Genomic DNA, 14,592 nt, shown 5'->3' on the forward strand with positions numbered 1-14,592 from the left:
CTGCCTGTTACAGGTCAGTCAACACAGATTTCAAACATTGATATACCCATTCTTGTACTGCTTCCCAAGCACAAGAGCTGAACTCAGATAAACACCAAGTTTCATTCATACTTCAGGAGTTCAAATCTTGCCCAGAAGACAAACTTCTACATTATAATACAACTGGGGACTGGTGGGTGAAGATGGTAGCTGACAACTTTAGGAGACAGAAATCTATTACTTAGTAGGAACTACACTCTGTAGACTTCAAGGTCTTTGTCTCTATGCCTCTATCACAAGTGGTTTTCAATCTTCCTAATGCTTCTACCCTTTAATACAGCTGTGGTGACTCCCAACCATAAAATTATTTTCATTGTTACTTCATAACTGTAATTATGCTACTTTTATGAATAGTAATGTAAATACCTGTGTTTTCTGATGGTCTTAGGCAACCATCATGAAAGGGTCATTTGACCCCCGCAAAAGGGGTGGTGACCCAAAGGTTGAAAATCACTGCTCTATCGCCCATTGTGTTTGGTTTTGGTTTGGAGGTTTCACTGGGACTTTCTGAGACAGGGTTTTGATATATTCAGGACACCCTTGACTTTACTATGCAGCTAGCTCAGACTGGCTTGGAACTTTCCATCCTCCCAGCTCAGCCCACTGTGGACAGCACCATTCCTTAGGCAAGGGGTGGTGGCTTGACTCGTGTAAGAGTGGAGAAATGGAAAAGAGTACAAGCAGGCAAGCAAGCTGAACACGTTCATTTTCTCTTGCCATGGATATGATGTAACTAACTGCTCTACGTTTTACTTCTCTGTGAGACCTGGAATTGTGGGTGAAACAAAACCTTTCTACCCTAAGTTGCTTTTGGTCAAGGTATTTTATACAGTAACAGGAATGTAGCCAGAGCACCCAGCACTACTGGTCTCAGAGAAGACCTTAAAAAATGATTTACTCATGACAGCGAAACAGTACAAATCGACCCAAACATTATTTAGCCAGTAAGTCATTAAGCAAAATCCAGGATGCACAAGCCTCACATGTGACTACTTAGCAAAAAAATGGCATGAATTTACAACTTGAAGGACTCCTGGGAACTATGCTAAATGGAAAAATTCCCAGGAGATCACATACCTTCTAATTCAATTTCTATAGGATTTTAGGATTGGAAGCCAGACTGACAGTCACCCAGGAATAGAGAAGGACAGGGCAGGAGGGATATGGGTACAGTGAGTAGTACAAGGAGACACAAGAGATCTTTTTGATGGAGCTATTTTAAGTCATTTCTTATATGAAAATAAAATTGTCTCAAAAAAAAAAACCTTTAAGTAACATTTGTAGCTAGCCCACAAGAAGTCTTTATTAAGGCATGAATTATGAATGGGGATGTAATTCAGTGGTAGAGTACATGCTTAATGTGTGCAAACCATGAGATTCAATCCTTAGCATTGCCAAAAATCTATCAATAAAAGCAAAAGAGGAGACAAATAATGAAGCACAAGTGGCAATATCGTTACTTATTAATTGTGTTGGGCACTTTACATGTAATCTTGAAGCTGTCAGACACCTTTGTTGTTCCTTGATTTTTTTTATTGTTTGTTTGTTTGTTTGAGACAGGGTGTCAAAACTGTGACCTTGGCTGGCCTGGAACTTGCTAGGGATATACAAACTTATAGAGATATGCAAATGCATTTTTGAAAAGTTGTCTTTATTTTTCTTATTTTATGTGGATGTCTGAGTACTTACACACATATATCAGTATATAGAATAGCAATTGCTACTTCTGTAATAAATGATAAAGGCTCACAGAAGAGGAGAAAGCGTTATCAACTGAGGAGCCATCTTTCCAGATCACTTCTGGCACTTTGGAAGTGATACTATCAATCACCGTTTGAAAACAGAAGCCGAGAGAGAGAGCAGCAGCATTTTTTTCCATGTTAGAAAGTAGTAGGACGGGGAGCACATCTAGGGCTCAAGCCCACGCTCTGTTCATGGGAGACACGTCCTAGGACCTCTGGTGGACATCTGCCACTGTGGGTGGCACTGAACCCTGGACATCAGGGCCTTTTCTGTTACACTGTGTACCAAGGCTGTGATTTTGAAGTCTGTGGCACAAAAGCATGACGAGTAAAATGTCCCATTCCTCCTTCAGAAGTCCACAGAGCTCCTGCTGTCATCATAGGCCTTAGCCACCTCTACATGTGCCTCCTTTCCTTTCCTTATTAAGTTGGAAACCTCCTCCTTCTTACCCCAAGGAAGCACTTGGTGGCCTCAGTTCGGTTTTTTCCAAAGTGCACCATTACACTTCCTGTACTCCAGGGGCCATTACTGGATAAGATACCTGCACAAGCACGGTGATAGCACCGCAGTCAGGCAGCCAAGACAGCTTTGAAGTGACTAAGAGGGTAAATAAGTATGCAGTGTGGATTCACCGGACAGAGGGAGGTTCGTATGCTGTAGGAGGCAAAACTAGATGATACAGGATTTCACTACACTGCTCAGAATGCCTTATAATTTAACACTTAGTGATCTCTCTTTGAAACCACAGATAGCAGAAAGGCAGACAAGAGGTGGGGAGCTACTGTACAAAGAATGACCTCAAGGGTGTTGTGACATTCTCTGAAAGGAGAAATCAAAATGAGAGATGGAGAAAACCGGCAACTCAGAGAGGACAGCCTCACTGAGCAACAAGGAGTAACACTATTACCATGACGTCCTCAGTGGCAGCAAACTCCTGGGCTCGATTTCCCGGCAGAACTGAGCCAGTTGCTCTTGTCAAGACACAAGAGGTGCCAAGCAGTGGTGGCACATGCCTCTAATCCTAGCACTCAGGAGGCAGTGGCAGGTGGATCTCTGTGAGTTCAAGGTCAGCTTGGTCTACAGAGCTAGTTTCAGGACATCTAGGGCTATTTATTGCACAGAGAAACCTTGTCTTGAAAAAACAGCAGCAACAACAACAACAATAATAATAATTTTAAAAAGACACAAGGGGTGATTAAGGCAGTATAGGAACATCAAAGTTGTAGAGTTCTGGGCTCACAAGGTCTATCCATTGTTTGTGAAGCTTCTGCCAAGCTTACATTATTCCTAAGAGAACCCACATTGCACCCTTATTTACAGCACTCCCTTAAGTATTAAGGATCAGCCATTGTGCTTCAGCACGTTGACTATAGGATGAGATGCATGGCACAAGATGGCTACATCTTCACCTGCACCTGACAAGCATATGAATTTGAATCTCTGTAACTGCTGAGTTCCCTCCTGCCAGGGCGGGAGGAAAACGGGGTTTGGGTCTAGTGTTGCTGCATAGGAAGAACTTGGTATTCATGACTGTGGAGGGCCCTGACAATGCTGCTATTGCTTGGGTGCTACTACAGCAGTTCCTGAGACTGGAAAGGTGGCTGGCAGAAGGGTACCAGAATGTGTACCTATTCCCTAGGCTCCTACTGGATTAGCAGGTCCTATCTTAGGATCTTGGGGTCCATCCCATTAAGTTTTGACTCCACAGGGAAGAGGCTTCTTCCCTGCTTACGGGACACCTATAACCATGTCCCCTCCAGGATGAAGCCCCTATTCCAGGAATTAGAGGCCCACTTCTCCAAGGAATGTGTCCACTAAGATGCTAAAAGCCAAAGTTGCACACCAACCTCTAGCATGCACTGGAGAGTCCAGGCACAAGGTGGGAAGCCCCTGAACTGAGGAGCAAAGGGCTCCTCAAGCTTTGTGCTCCCCCAACTCCTTTAGCCCAAGAGATTTTATGTGATCCCAGGATGTGTGTGTGTGTGTGTGTATGCATAAAGATAAGTGCAAAAATCAAGTATTTTAAATCAATATTTTAAATCAATTCCTTGGCATATATACAGTATTCCCACTTATTAAAGATAAAAGTAAATTTGCATACTAATGAGATAGCTTTGCCTGCTTAATTTCAACCTAAAGGATGAAATCTTAATTGAATACCTGATACTGCAAGATAGAAAGTATCTTCTATGATTTTCAGAGTTAGATATTTTGATTTTATACTTGTCAATGATGAGACCACCACTTTGCGCAAATATGTAGTACAAGATGGAAAAATTATTCTTAGGGCTCTTGCTGGGAAAAAAAAGTTGTCTATTATGTCCTAACCCCAAGCTAAAACATATTTAAGGATTTGTGTATGCATGTGTGTTCATATGGTGGGGAGTATGTGTACCCATGTGTGGAGGCCAAAGACTGACATCAGGTGTCTTTCCCAGTCACTCTCTACCTTAATACTTCTAAGATTTATTTTCATTATTTTTAAATTCTATATGTGTGTGATAGGTGTGGAGTATGTGTGTATGAATGAAATTTCCTGCAAAGGGCAAAAGCCTAGAATCCTCTGGAACTCACCTTGAACTCAGATCTTCTGCAAGAGAGCATCATCTTTCCAGCTCTACTGTTTAGTTTTTGAGAAAGTCTCTCATTGAACCTAGAGCTTGCTGCTTCCATTGGACTAAATGGCTAGCAAGCCCTAAGGACCTTTCTGTCTCTACCTCCCCAGTTTTAGACATCCCCAGTCTTTAACTCAAGTCAGTAAGACCAAACTTTATAGTCCAATACAGTCCAAAAATATACTAATTTGATATATTGATGTTGAAAATTTGGAGCAGGGAAATAGGAAAAGCCTTGGTTTCCATATTTATTCTTATTTTTATACAAGCAGAAAACTTATATGTATAGTAAAAAAGGTTGAAATTCTTGAGATATAATAACCTCCATTTGAGCAGAGGTGCTTTGGAAGCATTGGTTGATACTGTGTGGTGATGGCATGCCCAGCACAAAATTCACACGTGTGTTCAGAACCAGTGTTGCAGTGACATCCCACAATGCAAATAGGCCATTATAGTAGGAAACACCCCTGAATCAGGGTGTATATAATATAACTATATTATGTATACATTATATATGTAATTGTATTAATATGTATAATATAACTAATGTACTTGATTTTGAATTAATTTTTTGTTGGTGCATGTTAAGAAACCTCTTGCCATGGCTAAGCTTTTCCTTACCCCCACATTCATTACGGGGTCACAACCCACAGTTTATGCAGCTAGGTTTTAGAATAAACCAAGCCATTCCCAGAGTTAGACAAGCCAACAGAAGGGTGTTCTGTCTGTGGAAGGGTGACAGCAGCATATCACCTGTGGGGATAATGGAAGTATGTGCTCAGGAAAATAAAGACTGTGAAGTAATCAATAATCATTGGGACCCCATCTAGCCAGGTAGTTGATCTCCTACTGTGTGGTTACTTGTTCATGTGGTGACTGTGTGCCTATTATGTGGTGTCCAAGGCTCTAACACGACATACACCAACAAATTCTGTTCCACCATGTAGTTGGTTCACTGCCTATGGTTTGTGCTAATCTTCAATCCCAGGACCCGAGACCACACACCCATACTGTACGTTTGTAGTCTCAGGATTTCAAAAAGAAATGCAAACCTCTATGGGGCTGAAGTGAGGCAGATACAACACAACACTTCCCAGTTCAAAGCATGGGTGAGCTTCCTCCAGTGTGGCTGGGGAGAGAAACTTAAGATGGGCAGAGTTTCAGGCCCTTGGATCAAGAGCATGAGCTAAAACCCAAGACGAAGAATTGGCAGTGTGATCCTTGATGGGGATTCAAGTTAGCCTGGGGTACCCTTCTCTATTTTCCACTCCTAAACTGGAAGGAGCTTTGGAATCTTCCATAAATATAGAGAAACTGGGGGCTTTCCAATCCTAGCCTGGGTCAGTAACTATTTCAAGACAATGTCTGACAAGATGGTGATGCATTGTGAAAGAGACAGGAACAACAGAAAGTAAACACCTGGAGACCTGTGTGTCAGACAGGAAATATTCTGTAAGAGGCCCTCATAGAATATCACAGGCGATGAGAGGCATTTTCCTCAGAGTGCTAAACCTGATGTACAAATGAAGATAAAATGCAAAAGGTAAGCTGCCAGCCACTTCCTACAAAGAGACAACCCTAGGTAAGTAGATCAAACTAGACTCAAGGGTGGGAAAACTTACTAATATGAATCCTAAAGCAGGATTTTGCATCATTCAAAAATCCTTAGGTGCCCAAACTTCAAAATCAGAGAATAAATATTTAAAATGTCTTTGGACTTAGCAATAGACAAAAGTCATTTTTTTCCTGCACCATATTACAGAAGGTTTCATATAATTCCCAGTGACTCCCATATTTCTATGTCAGATTTGTAATAATAATTAGCCATTTGCTATCTGTTGGCCATGATTTTACAGTGTATAGGAACGTTTCATGTGGCTAAAAGAATCTGCATTTTCACATATGCCAATCTCAGAGGGAGAACTCTGGCTTTAATCTAAAGAGAAGAAATGTCACCAGAACAGACATCCCATGTTTGCTTAAGGCTCCACGGAACTGATCTTTAATGTCCAACATCCATTTGGGTGTCTAGCTGCGCCTTGAGTGAAAGGTCAGCCCTGCTACTGACCCCTACAAGGGGAGGCACAGGCCCACTCCCTACAGAAAATGCAAATTCCTCAGTCAGTTTTCTGAACAGGAAATGAACTTTCATCACCAATCACACTATAAAACAACAGTCAAGGTGGGGTGGGTGTAGATTCACAAAGAACTCTGACAGATGGCCCACAGCAGACTTGGTCCTAAAGACTGTGCATTTTAGTTGGCTGCATTTGCAGTAAAAAAGCAGTGAACTTGCTGGCAACCGGTGCTTTCATCTCCAATGCAGGTTAGGGCACACACTGAGGAAAGCAGGGGTTTCCTTCCTTCCTCACCACAGTTAACAAGTCTAGAACCTGCTTCTCATAGGGGTGTGTCTAAAGCTAACATTGTCCACTGCCTCCTTCCCTTCCACTTATTCCGAGTGAGCCACCTTGTATTGTCCCCATTCTCTACCAGGAAAAGTCATCTTTAAGGAAACATGTTCTCACTGCACAAACAACTGTAGGAAAGGTGCTTCGCTGGAAAAAGCAGGGCATTCATGACTAGAAGGGGACCTTCTGTGTTAATGACATGAAAAGGTTGACATTGATACTTCAAACTAATGTTAGCCAAACCTCCACGCACCAGTCATATGTATAGGCCTATGGCCATGGTGTATGAGCTGATCGGTGGGACAGTTAAGGAACACAATGGACCAAGCTGGTTTGCCTGCAGAAAGAAACAAGTGGGCTCCATCTGGCTAATTTCACCAACAGAACAGAGCAACTGGCTCATCAGAGCTGGCTGTTTTACGACAGGACCTCTAGAAAGTCAGAGCTGGTTTGTATTATTTCTCCACATTGACTTCAGTTACTTTGCACTAGGGACTATTCCTTTGGAGTGTTTAGTTGTCTATAAAAACAATACCAGATTCCTAATATAGATTCCAGGTACTAAGAAATATCAGTGTCTTTTCAAGTTTTGGAATAACAAGAAGTATGGTAAAATGGTAAATAGTAATTATGATAGGTATATGGATATATGATAGATAGATAGACAGATAGATAGATAGATAGATCAATAGATAGACGCATACAAACATACATACAGACATTTTTAGACATTTGTTTCCAAAGTCAAATCTTGACCATAGTATACCATCAGTCCAAACCCTGTTATAAAACTACATAATTAAAAATACAAGTATATGAAACACAGTATTCTCTATGCATTAATTATTCCTATAATTCTGTATCTCTCAAGTCAGAACTAAAAACCATACCCAAATCATTATTAAGGGACAATTTCTAGGCCTCTCTTATGCCTTGCAGTCTAAGGAAAGCAAAATAAGGCAAACACCCAGTCAAAAACACTGTATCCCACAGCAAGATCAGCTCTGCCTGCTTTCTCCAGCGTAGCAAGTGGATCCTGTAAGTTTTTTACTCCCACAAAAGTTGGCCGTTTGCATATGCCTTGTGACTAAAGCCAAAGTCTACCATTTTCCAAAGTGTGCAGGGAAAAATGACCAGAAAGAATGGATTCCCCTCCCTTTCAAGGCTACAGCATGAACATTTACATGAGGAACTTTCAGAATAATGAGCATTGCTAGTAAAACATATGCAGTAGGCAAAATATCAGGTTTCTTTTTCCAGCTGTCCAGAATCCCATTAGTGCTCTTACCATATCACTCTTCTGCTATAATTAGGGCTCTGGTTTATCTGGGCCTTTTTTTCAAAGCCAGATTTCCTTCCTAGCTGCCGAAACAGCAGCTGTTATTCACAAGTACCCCGATGGCACAGGGATCTTTATTTTGATTTACATTATAGTTCAAGAATTGAGTATGAAGTGACAAGAAAACACACACACACACACACACACACACACACACACACACACACACACACACCTTTTCTTTTGCAGCTTAAAAACAAAACAGGTCTTACCTGAAGATGGTCAGTCTGGTCTGGAATCTGGCTTGCTTCAGATAATTTAGTAAACAGTTCCCCTTCTCCCTCAAAGCTTGTGTCCCCTTCATTCGGAAGTGGTTCTGCTGGTGGTCGAGGGGTTTTAGAGTCTTGCTCTGCAGGAAGCAGAATGCACGGTTCTGTGTGAAAGTGGGAATTCCAGCCAGGATCTCCTACCTCAGACTGTGTGGGCTCTTGTCCATAGCTCCCGGTTAAGGAGCCTTGGGGAGCCTTGGGGAGGGGATCAAGCGTGCCTTTTGGGGCATTGTCTTTCAGCAGCTGCTTCTTGGCATTTGCCTTCATTCCGAGCCGCCTCACCCTGGTGGGTCTCAGGGCAGCCTTTCCGCTGCCTGGATGCTTTTCATCTGCTCTTTCCCCGGCCAGGCTTTTCAAACTCTGCCTCACTTCTGACTTGTCTAACCCCCTAGGCAAGGGCTGCACCCCTGCCTCTGTCTCTGCCTTATCCACGGTTTGCAGACTGTCACTGGAGAATTCCTCTCCTGCTTCAGGGTTGTCTCTGGTTTCTCCCCGAATTCCTGGACAATCATTTTCGTCAGCCTCGGAAGCAGTGGGGAGTGGAGCCCTTCCTGGTTCAGTCATTTTAGCAGTCCCATCCTGGTGAGGTCCCAGAGTGAGAGTCATTCCCGCATGCAGGGGTAAGGGACTATGCCTGGAGGTTCCGCTGTTCTTGACCCCCACTTCTTGGGGTTGTGAGTGATAACTGCACAAGCCAGTGGTGGCATTCGTAGGCCCCATGTCACCCGACACCTGAGGCCCACAACCCATTTCACTGAGGAAATGCTCACACCCACCCAGACCGCACTCATTGAATTGCATCTCTTCGTCATCGCTCTCTAATAAAAAAACTCGGTCAGTCCCCAGCAGGCTCCTCTGCCAAACGGCATTAGAGTAATCTGTCATAACATCGGAACATTCCAGATACTCCAGGTCATCGTCCGAAAACTCCTCCGTGTAGGTTAGGGTTATCTCTGGGCAAAGTTCATAGTCACTGTCAGAGTCTTCGCTGGAAACCTGTGGGCCCGGCTGCGTGTTGATGGAGTGGCTGTCACCTGGGTAAGGACACAGTGTTGCTTCCGGCAGTGGAAGGCTGAAACTGATGTATTTCTGTGCTTTGGGGTTTTGATGACTAGGGGTGGCACCCTCCTCATTAGACCCTTTGCTACCTAGGCCATCGCCAATTAACCCTGGGACAGTGGCGTACACTGTCCTGTGCTGGCATGCATCTTGTTTCCCAGTAGTGTTATCTGAACGAAAGGAATTTTCTTGTGTGTTATTTGGATTGCAAGGCTCTGTCCTTTGTCTTGTCTTTTTAACATCTGGAGGGTTCTCAGAATCGGAAGCACCAGACTCATAATTGGCCACTCTCTGGGGTGGCCATGAGTGGTTGAGTTTGTGGGGGGAGGAATCAGCTGACAGGCAAACCCACGGGACCATACTTTCTTCTTCCTTACAAGGGTTCCCTTTCTCCTCCGTGTGATTTATGCTGCCTTCTGCATGTATCTCTGTTTCATGTTGGCCAGCCACACCCCTGCCGCCTACTGGGTCAGGAGACACTTGTGCGTCCTGCAGACACTGGACCTCAATGGATGCCGAACAGCAGATCATCCCCACACAACTTCTTGCAGAGACTTGATAAACAGCAGTATCACTCTGGGTACAGCTAGGAAGAGAACAGACAGGTCAGTGAGAGCTTGTACACAGACATTTGTCTGTGTTTGAGAACATGGCCAGCTATGAAAATACTGAGAAGGAAGAATATATATATATATTCTATTTTTATCTTGCTGTTTAAGTTAGCTTTAGTGCTCCTGAATTTTGAAGAGCATTATGTGTGAAGAGAGACACTCTATGCAAGTAATAAAAGCATCCTACCTTAACATCCCCAAACAATGCCTACAGCTTTTTTTAAAGACCATACTAAGAAAGCACATACCTTAAAAAAAAAAAAAAAACATTTTTTTTTTTTTTTTTACTTTTTTGACTCTATGTCATTTCCCCTTTCATTTCCTCCTCCAAGAAGTGGTGTTTCTTGTCAAGAAACTATAACAACACCACAAAAGGGTTGTATGTGGAAAGCCAATGTCATTTCCTCCTTAATATGACTAAAACAAATCTAACTCACAGCCAGGAGCTCCAGTGGCTGGAAACCTGTGTCCACATGTCACCTTGACTAACATGGCTCAAGCCAGGTGTCCTGCTTTGGCCCAACAAGGGAAAACTCTGAATCAGACTAAGCTTGCACTTCCTGTCCCAAGAGGGACAGCTCTTCACCTTCACCGGAGCCACAGGGAGCCTGCATCTGACAGGCCCCATTGACTCATTCCTTGTTGAGACCCTTCCGGAGACCAAGGTACTTTCTTGCTGAGTCCGGTTAGCTGCAAAGTAATGTTGCTGATCTTACACTGTGAATTATGCAGCTTAGAAGTCATATTTTCAGGCAGCAAGGGCTGTGGATCTGGCCTGGTCTTAGATGAAATGCTTAGACTTTGACTGGCTTGTTGTCTGTGTAAAATATGCACAGTTACCTAACTCGGGAGGGATGAGTTAGACAGTTAGAATGGGGTAGTTCCGTGTCCTTCTTCGCCTTCCCTGGAGGGAGCCCTTAGCCTTCTCACCCTATGTAAATGTTCATAAACCCTCAATCACTGGAGCTTGGGGAGAGCTCTCACCCACCTACAACTTCAAGGATGCCTTGTTTAGATGGTAAACAGTCTCTAGATGGGCTGGTCTTGGCCATGACAAATACTCTGCCTTGGATAACAGTTTGGGGAGATAAGCTTAGGGTAGCAGTCAATTTCACAAATGTATTCGGGTCTGGAAGAGTGTGAAGGGGCTTCATGAAGTAGAAAACTCTTTGCCAGAGTGGCAAAATGTGGACATGTCAAGACCAAGCAGTCTTTAGTTTCCCCAGTGTGTACATAGGCATCCTGATACCTGTGACTCTAGCACTGGGAAGGCTGAGGTAACAGGACAGCTCCAAGTTCAAGGCCACACTGGGCTACAAACAAAACAATAACCAAAAATGGAGTGTGTGGGGGATCCTGAGAACTCTATTTAAAATTCCTAAATCAGAGGCTGAAGAGATGGCTCGGCAGCTAATAGTATACACAGTCTGCTCTTCCAGAAGGCCCAAGTTCAATTCCCGGCACCCACACAGTGGCTCCCTGCCATCTGTAACTCCCAGAAGATCTGATGCCCTCTTTTGGCCTCTGCAGATACCAGCTATGCTCACGGTACACAGAAATGCGCAGAAACAAAACACCCATACACATAAAACAAATAAGTAAAATTACTTTTTAAAAAAGAACATTGAATGTCATAAATCACAACTTCTAGATGGAGGGCCTAAAATATGCTTTCAAAGATAGGAGTCATTTGGGGCTGGAGGATGGCTCAACGGTTAAGAGCACTGACTGTTCTTCCAGAAGACCTGAGTTCAGTTCCCAGAACCCATATGGCAGCTAACAACTGTCTGTAACTCCAAGATCTGAACCTTCACACAGATATACATGCAGACAAAACACCAATACACATAAAATAAAAATAAATAAATTTTAAAAAAAGATAGGCGTCGCTCTAATGTAATGGCTACTTCCCCCAGTCCCCTGCATCCCTTTCCTAATTAGTCAGGTCTGTCCAGCTAAAACCAAATTTTCAACTGATGAAAAGTAACCTTTGCAGCATTTTCATGTTGTACCCATCATTCCCTTCATGAGCCTTTTCAGTTAATTCCTGGAGCTTTGTCCTCGGTTATGGGTTTGCAGGGAGCATCCTGGGTAACTCAGGACAATCCTGGGTAACTCAGATGTTCTGACCTGCTGATGCCAGGAAAACCCTGAAGGTACCATGACCAGTGTGGAGAGAAATGAAAAGAAAGCAAGGCCAGGAGGCACACAGAGCCACTCAAGAAAGATGAGCAATTGATTCCCAAGACCTGAGGAGCACCAGGTGTGGTGGCACACATGTAATCCTAGCACTTGGGAGAGGCTGAGGCAGGAAGATCACAAACTGAAAGCTGCTCTGGTTTTGTCTAAGAATGTACATTTATATCAAGGACAGAAAATGAATATAAAATTTCAAAAGCTGGCAAACACAACTGTATTAAAAATAAGTTCATAAGTAAATTGAATATATCAGATTGTCATGGTTTAGTTAAAAATGATTTTACAGCACATATTTCAATTGATATCAAATTTCCAAACCTCCATCTATAGAGAACAAACTTCCCACTAGTTAATGGATGCTTTGCATTTTCCTTTTTGATTGATGTATCATTGTCTTTAAGCATTCCACAAAGAAAGGGGGGAAAATTGGGCAAAACATCACTATCTGTTGGATGCTTCTACATAAAAACAGTCTAGTTACACCCTTCATGCAAAATTGGGGTGCAAATGAGTTAAGTAATTCCTCTGTAATGATAAAGGGAAGAAACTGGAGAGTTGGGATAAGCCAGTAGATCCTCTGGACACTGAAGCTTAGGTCTGTGTATGTTCAAGAAACTGCCATTTGGAGAAAAGAAACAGTGGGGTAGAGAGAAACCATTGTGTAACTGAAGCATTTCTATCCAAAATCTCCACCCTAGCAATCCAGTAGGAAGCATGTGTTGATACCTGGCTAAAGAGAGCCAAGGAGATAGGTGAGATCTCATGTCTATCACCAGCCACCTCAGAGAGCCACTCTGGGCAAAGCTGTCCCATGTATAATTGAGTGGGAAAGGGCTTCAGTGGTAGCTGGCTAAAATGTGAAGCCCACGGGGATGTAGAAATGTCCAAAGTTGCTGGCAGGGAGACCTGTGGTCCCCAAAGTGATTCCTGAAAGCATCAAGAAGGAATTCCCAAACAATCCATCGAGTTCCACACTTGTGTGTCCTTCCTTTTAGCTGAGGGAGGCAATAGCAATCTTCTACCTTGTTGGAAAGTCCTACCTGAATTCTCCAGGCTCTTTCTAAATTAATCATTCACTTATTTTAATAAGTGGATATTATTGTAATTGGATGGGGCTTCTGGGTTTGCACCCCCAGAATGGTACCATACTAGAGATGTTGAAACCATTTTGGTATCAAGACTTTAATAACTGAGGATAGCAAAGCATCTTTGTTAATGTAGCTCATGTCTGTCAATATTACATCAAACTGAAAAGAGAAACTTCAAATATTTATTCATTTCAAAATTAATTTATCATACCTTAGCATATATAGCATGTTTATAAAAACTAAGTATGTCTTCCAAAACACAAAGTTAAAGTTTATGAAGTTTATGAAGGATGTTGTTTCACACTTGCCTGGGTATCTCTAACAGGAGGCTTAATGAAACACAGCTGGAATTTGGACCTGTTTCTGCATCCAGTGTGATGTGATGCACTATTCTACTCTCAGAGAGACATACGTGAAAAGAACACCAGGAGAGAGGAGAGCTTAGGGACAAGAAGAGTATCTGAGGAAACTGGAACATCCTAGTTCAGAAAGGTGCTGAATACTGAACAGAAAGGGTTGGAAAATCTGGATTTTATCATCAGTAACAGATATTTTTAGTTTCCCTTGAAGCTCATTTTTTTTCTGAGAAAATATCTGCCAAACATTATTTGTCTATTTTTTAAGAGTACATGTGATTGTGTGTAGTACAGGTGTGTAGAGGTCAGAGGGTAACCTGAGCCGTTGGTCCTTTGTTAAACATTGATCTTTTGCTGATCACTGTGGCTTAGGCTAGCTGGCCTACAGGCTTCCAGGAACGCCTGTATCTACCCACCACCCATCCTTTGGAGGTACACCGGGGTTACACATCGGTTACTCTGTCCAGCTTCATGTAGGTTCTGGGGATCTGTAGCCAGATTTACTTTAGCTTACAAATGAGATGATAATACATATGCTTTGGTTGCAGCTTCAGGGAGTCTGGCAGTGAGTTGGGTTTTGTGTGTGTGTGTGTATGTATTTTGTCTCTTAATATAGTTATTAAAGGGCTTTTACTGAGTTATTAAGATCTAATAAAATTGATCAAGTTTTACGTTCATGGTAGTAGGTGTTAAATAGTTCTCTTCTGCTTTTAGTGACAGCTACTGGCAGTAAAGCATTCTACAAAAGCTAATATGCTTGGGACTGCTGCTTTCACTGGTCTCGGAGGTACCAACCAGTTTATCAACAGAGTGAAATGGGCAAATTACATATGGTTACATATGTACAAAGCATTTTTATATTT

At 42.6% G+C, this 14,592-nt stretch overlaps 1 protein-coding gene across 1 annotated transcript in view; it reads right to left on the reverse strand.

Moving 5' to 3' along the window:
• Nucleotides 1-14,592, reverse strand: part of Alpk2 (alpha kinase 2) — a 120,823-nt gene that overhangs the window by 71,131 nt on the left and 35,100 nt on the right. Inside the window, exon 4 of the mRNA XM_051200869.1 lies at nt 8,360-10,061. Within this exon, the coding sequence (XP_051056826.1) occupies nt 8,360-10,061 (1,702 nt within the window). The remainder of the gene's footprint in view (nt 1-8,359; nt 10,062-14,592) is intronic.

The sequence above is a fragment of the Phodopus roborovskii genome, unplaced genomic scaffold, assembly GCF_943737965.1.
Source record: "Phodopus roborovskii unplaced genomic scaffold, PHOROB, whole genome shotgun sequence".
In the NCBI taxonomy this organism is placed as follows: Eukaryota; Metazoa; Chordata; class Mammalia; order Rodentia; family Cricetidae; genus Phodopus; species Phodopus roborovskii.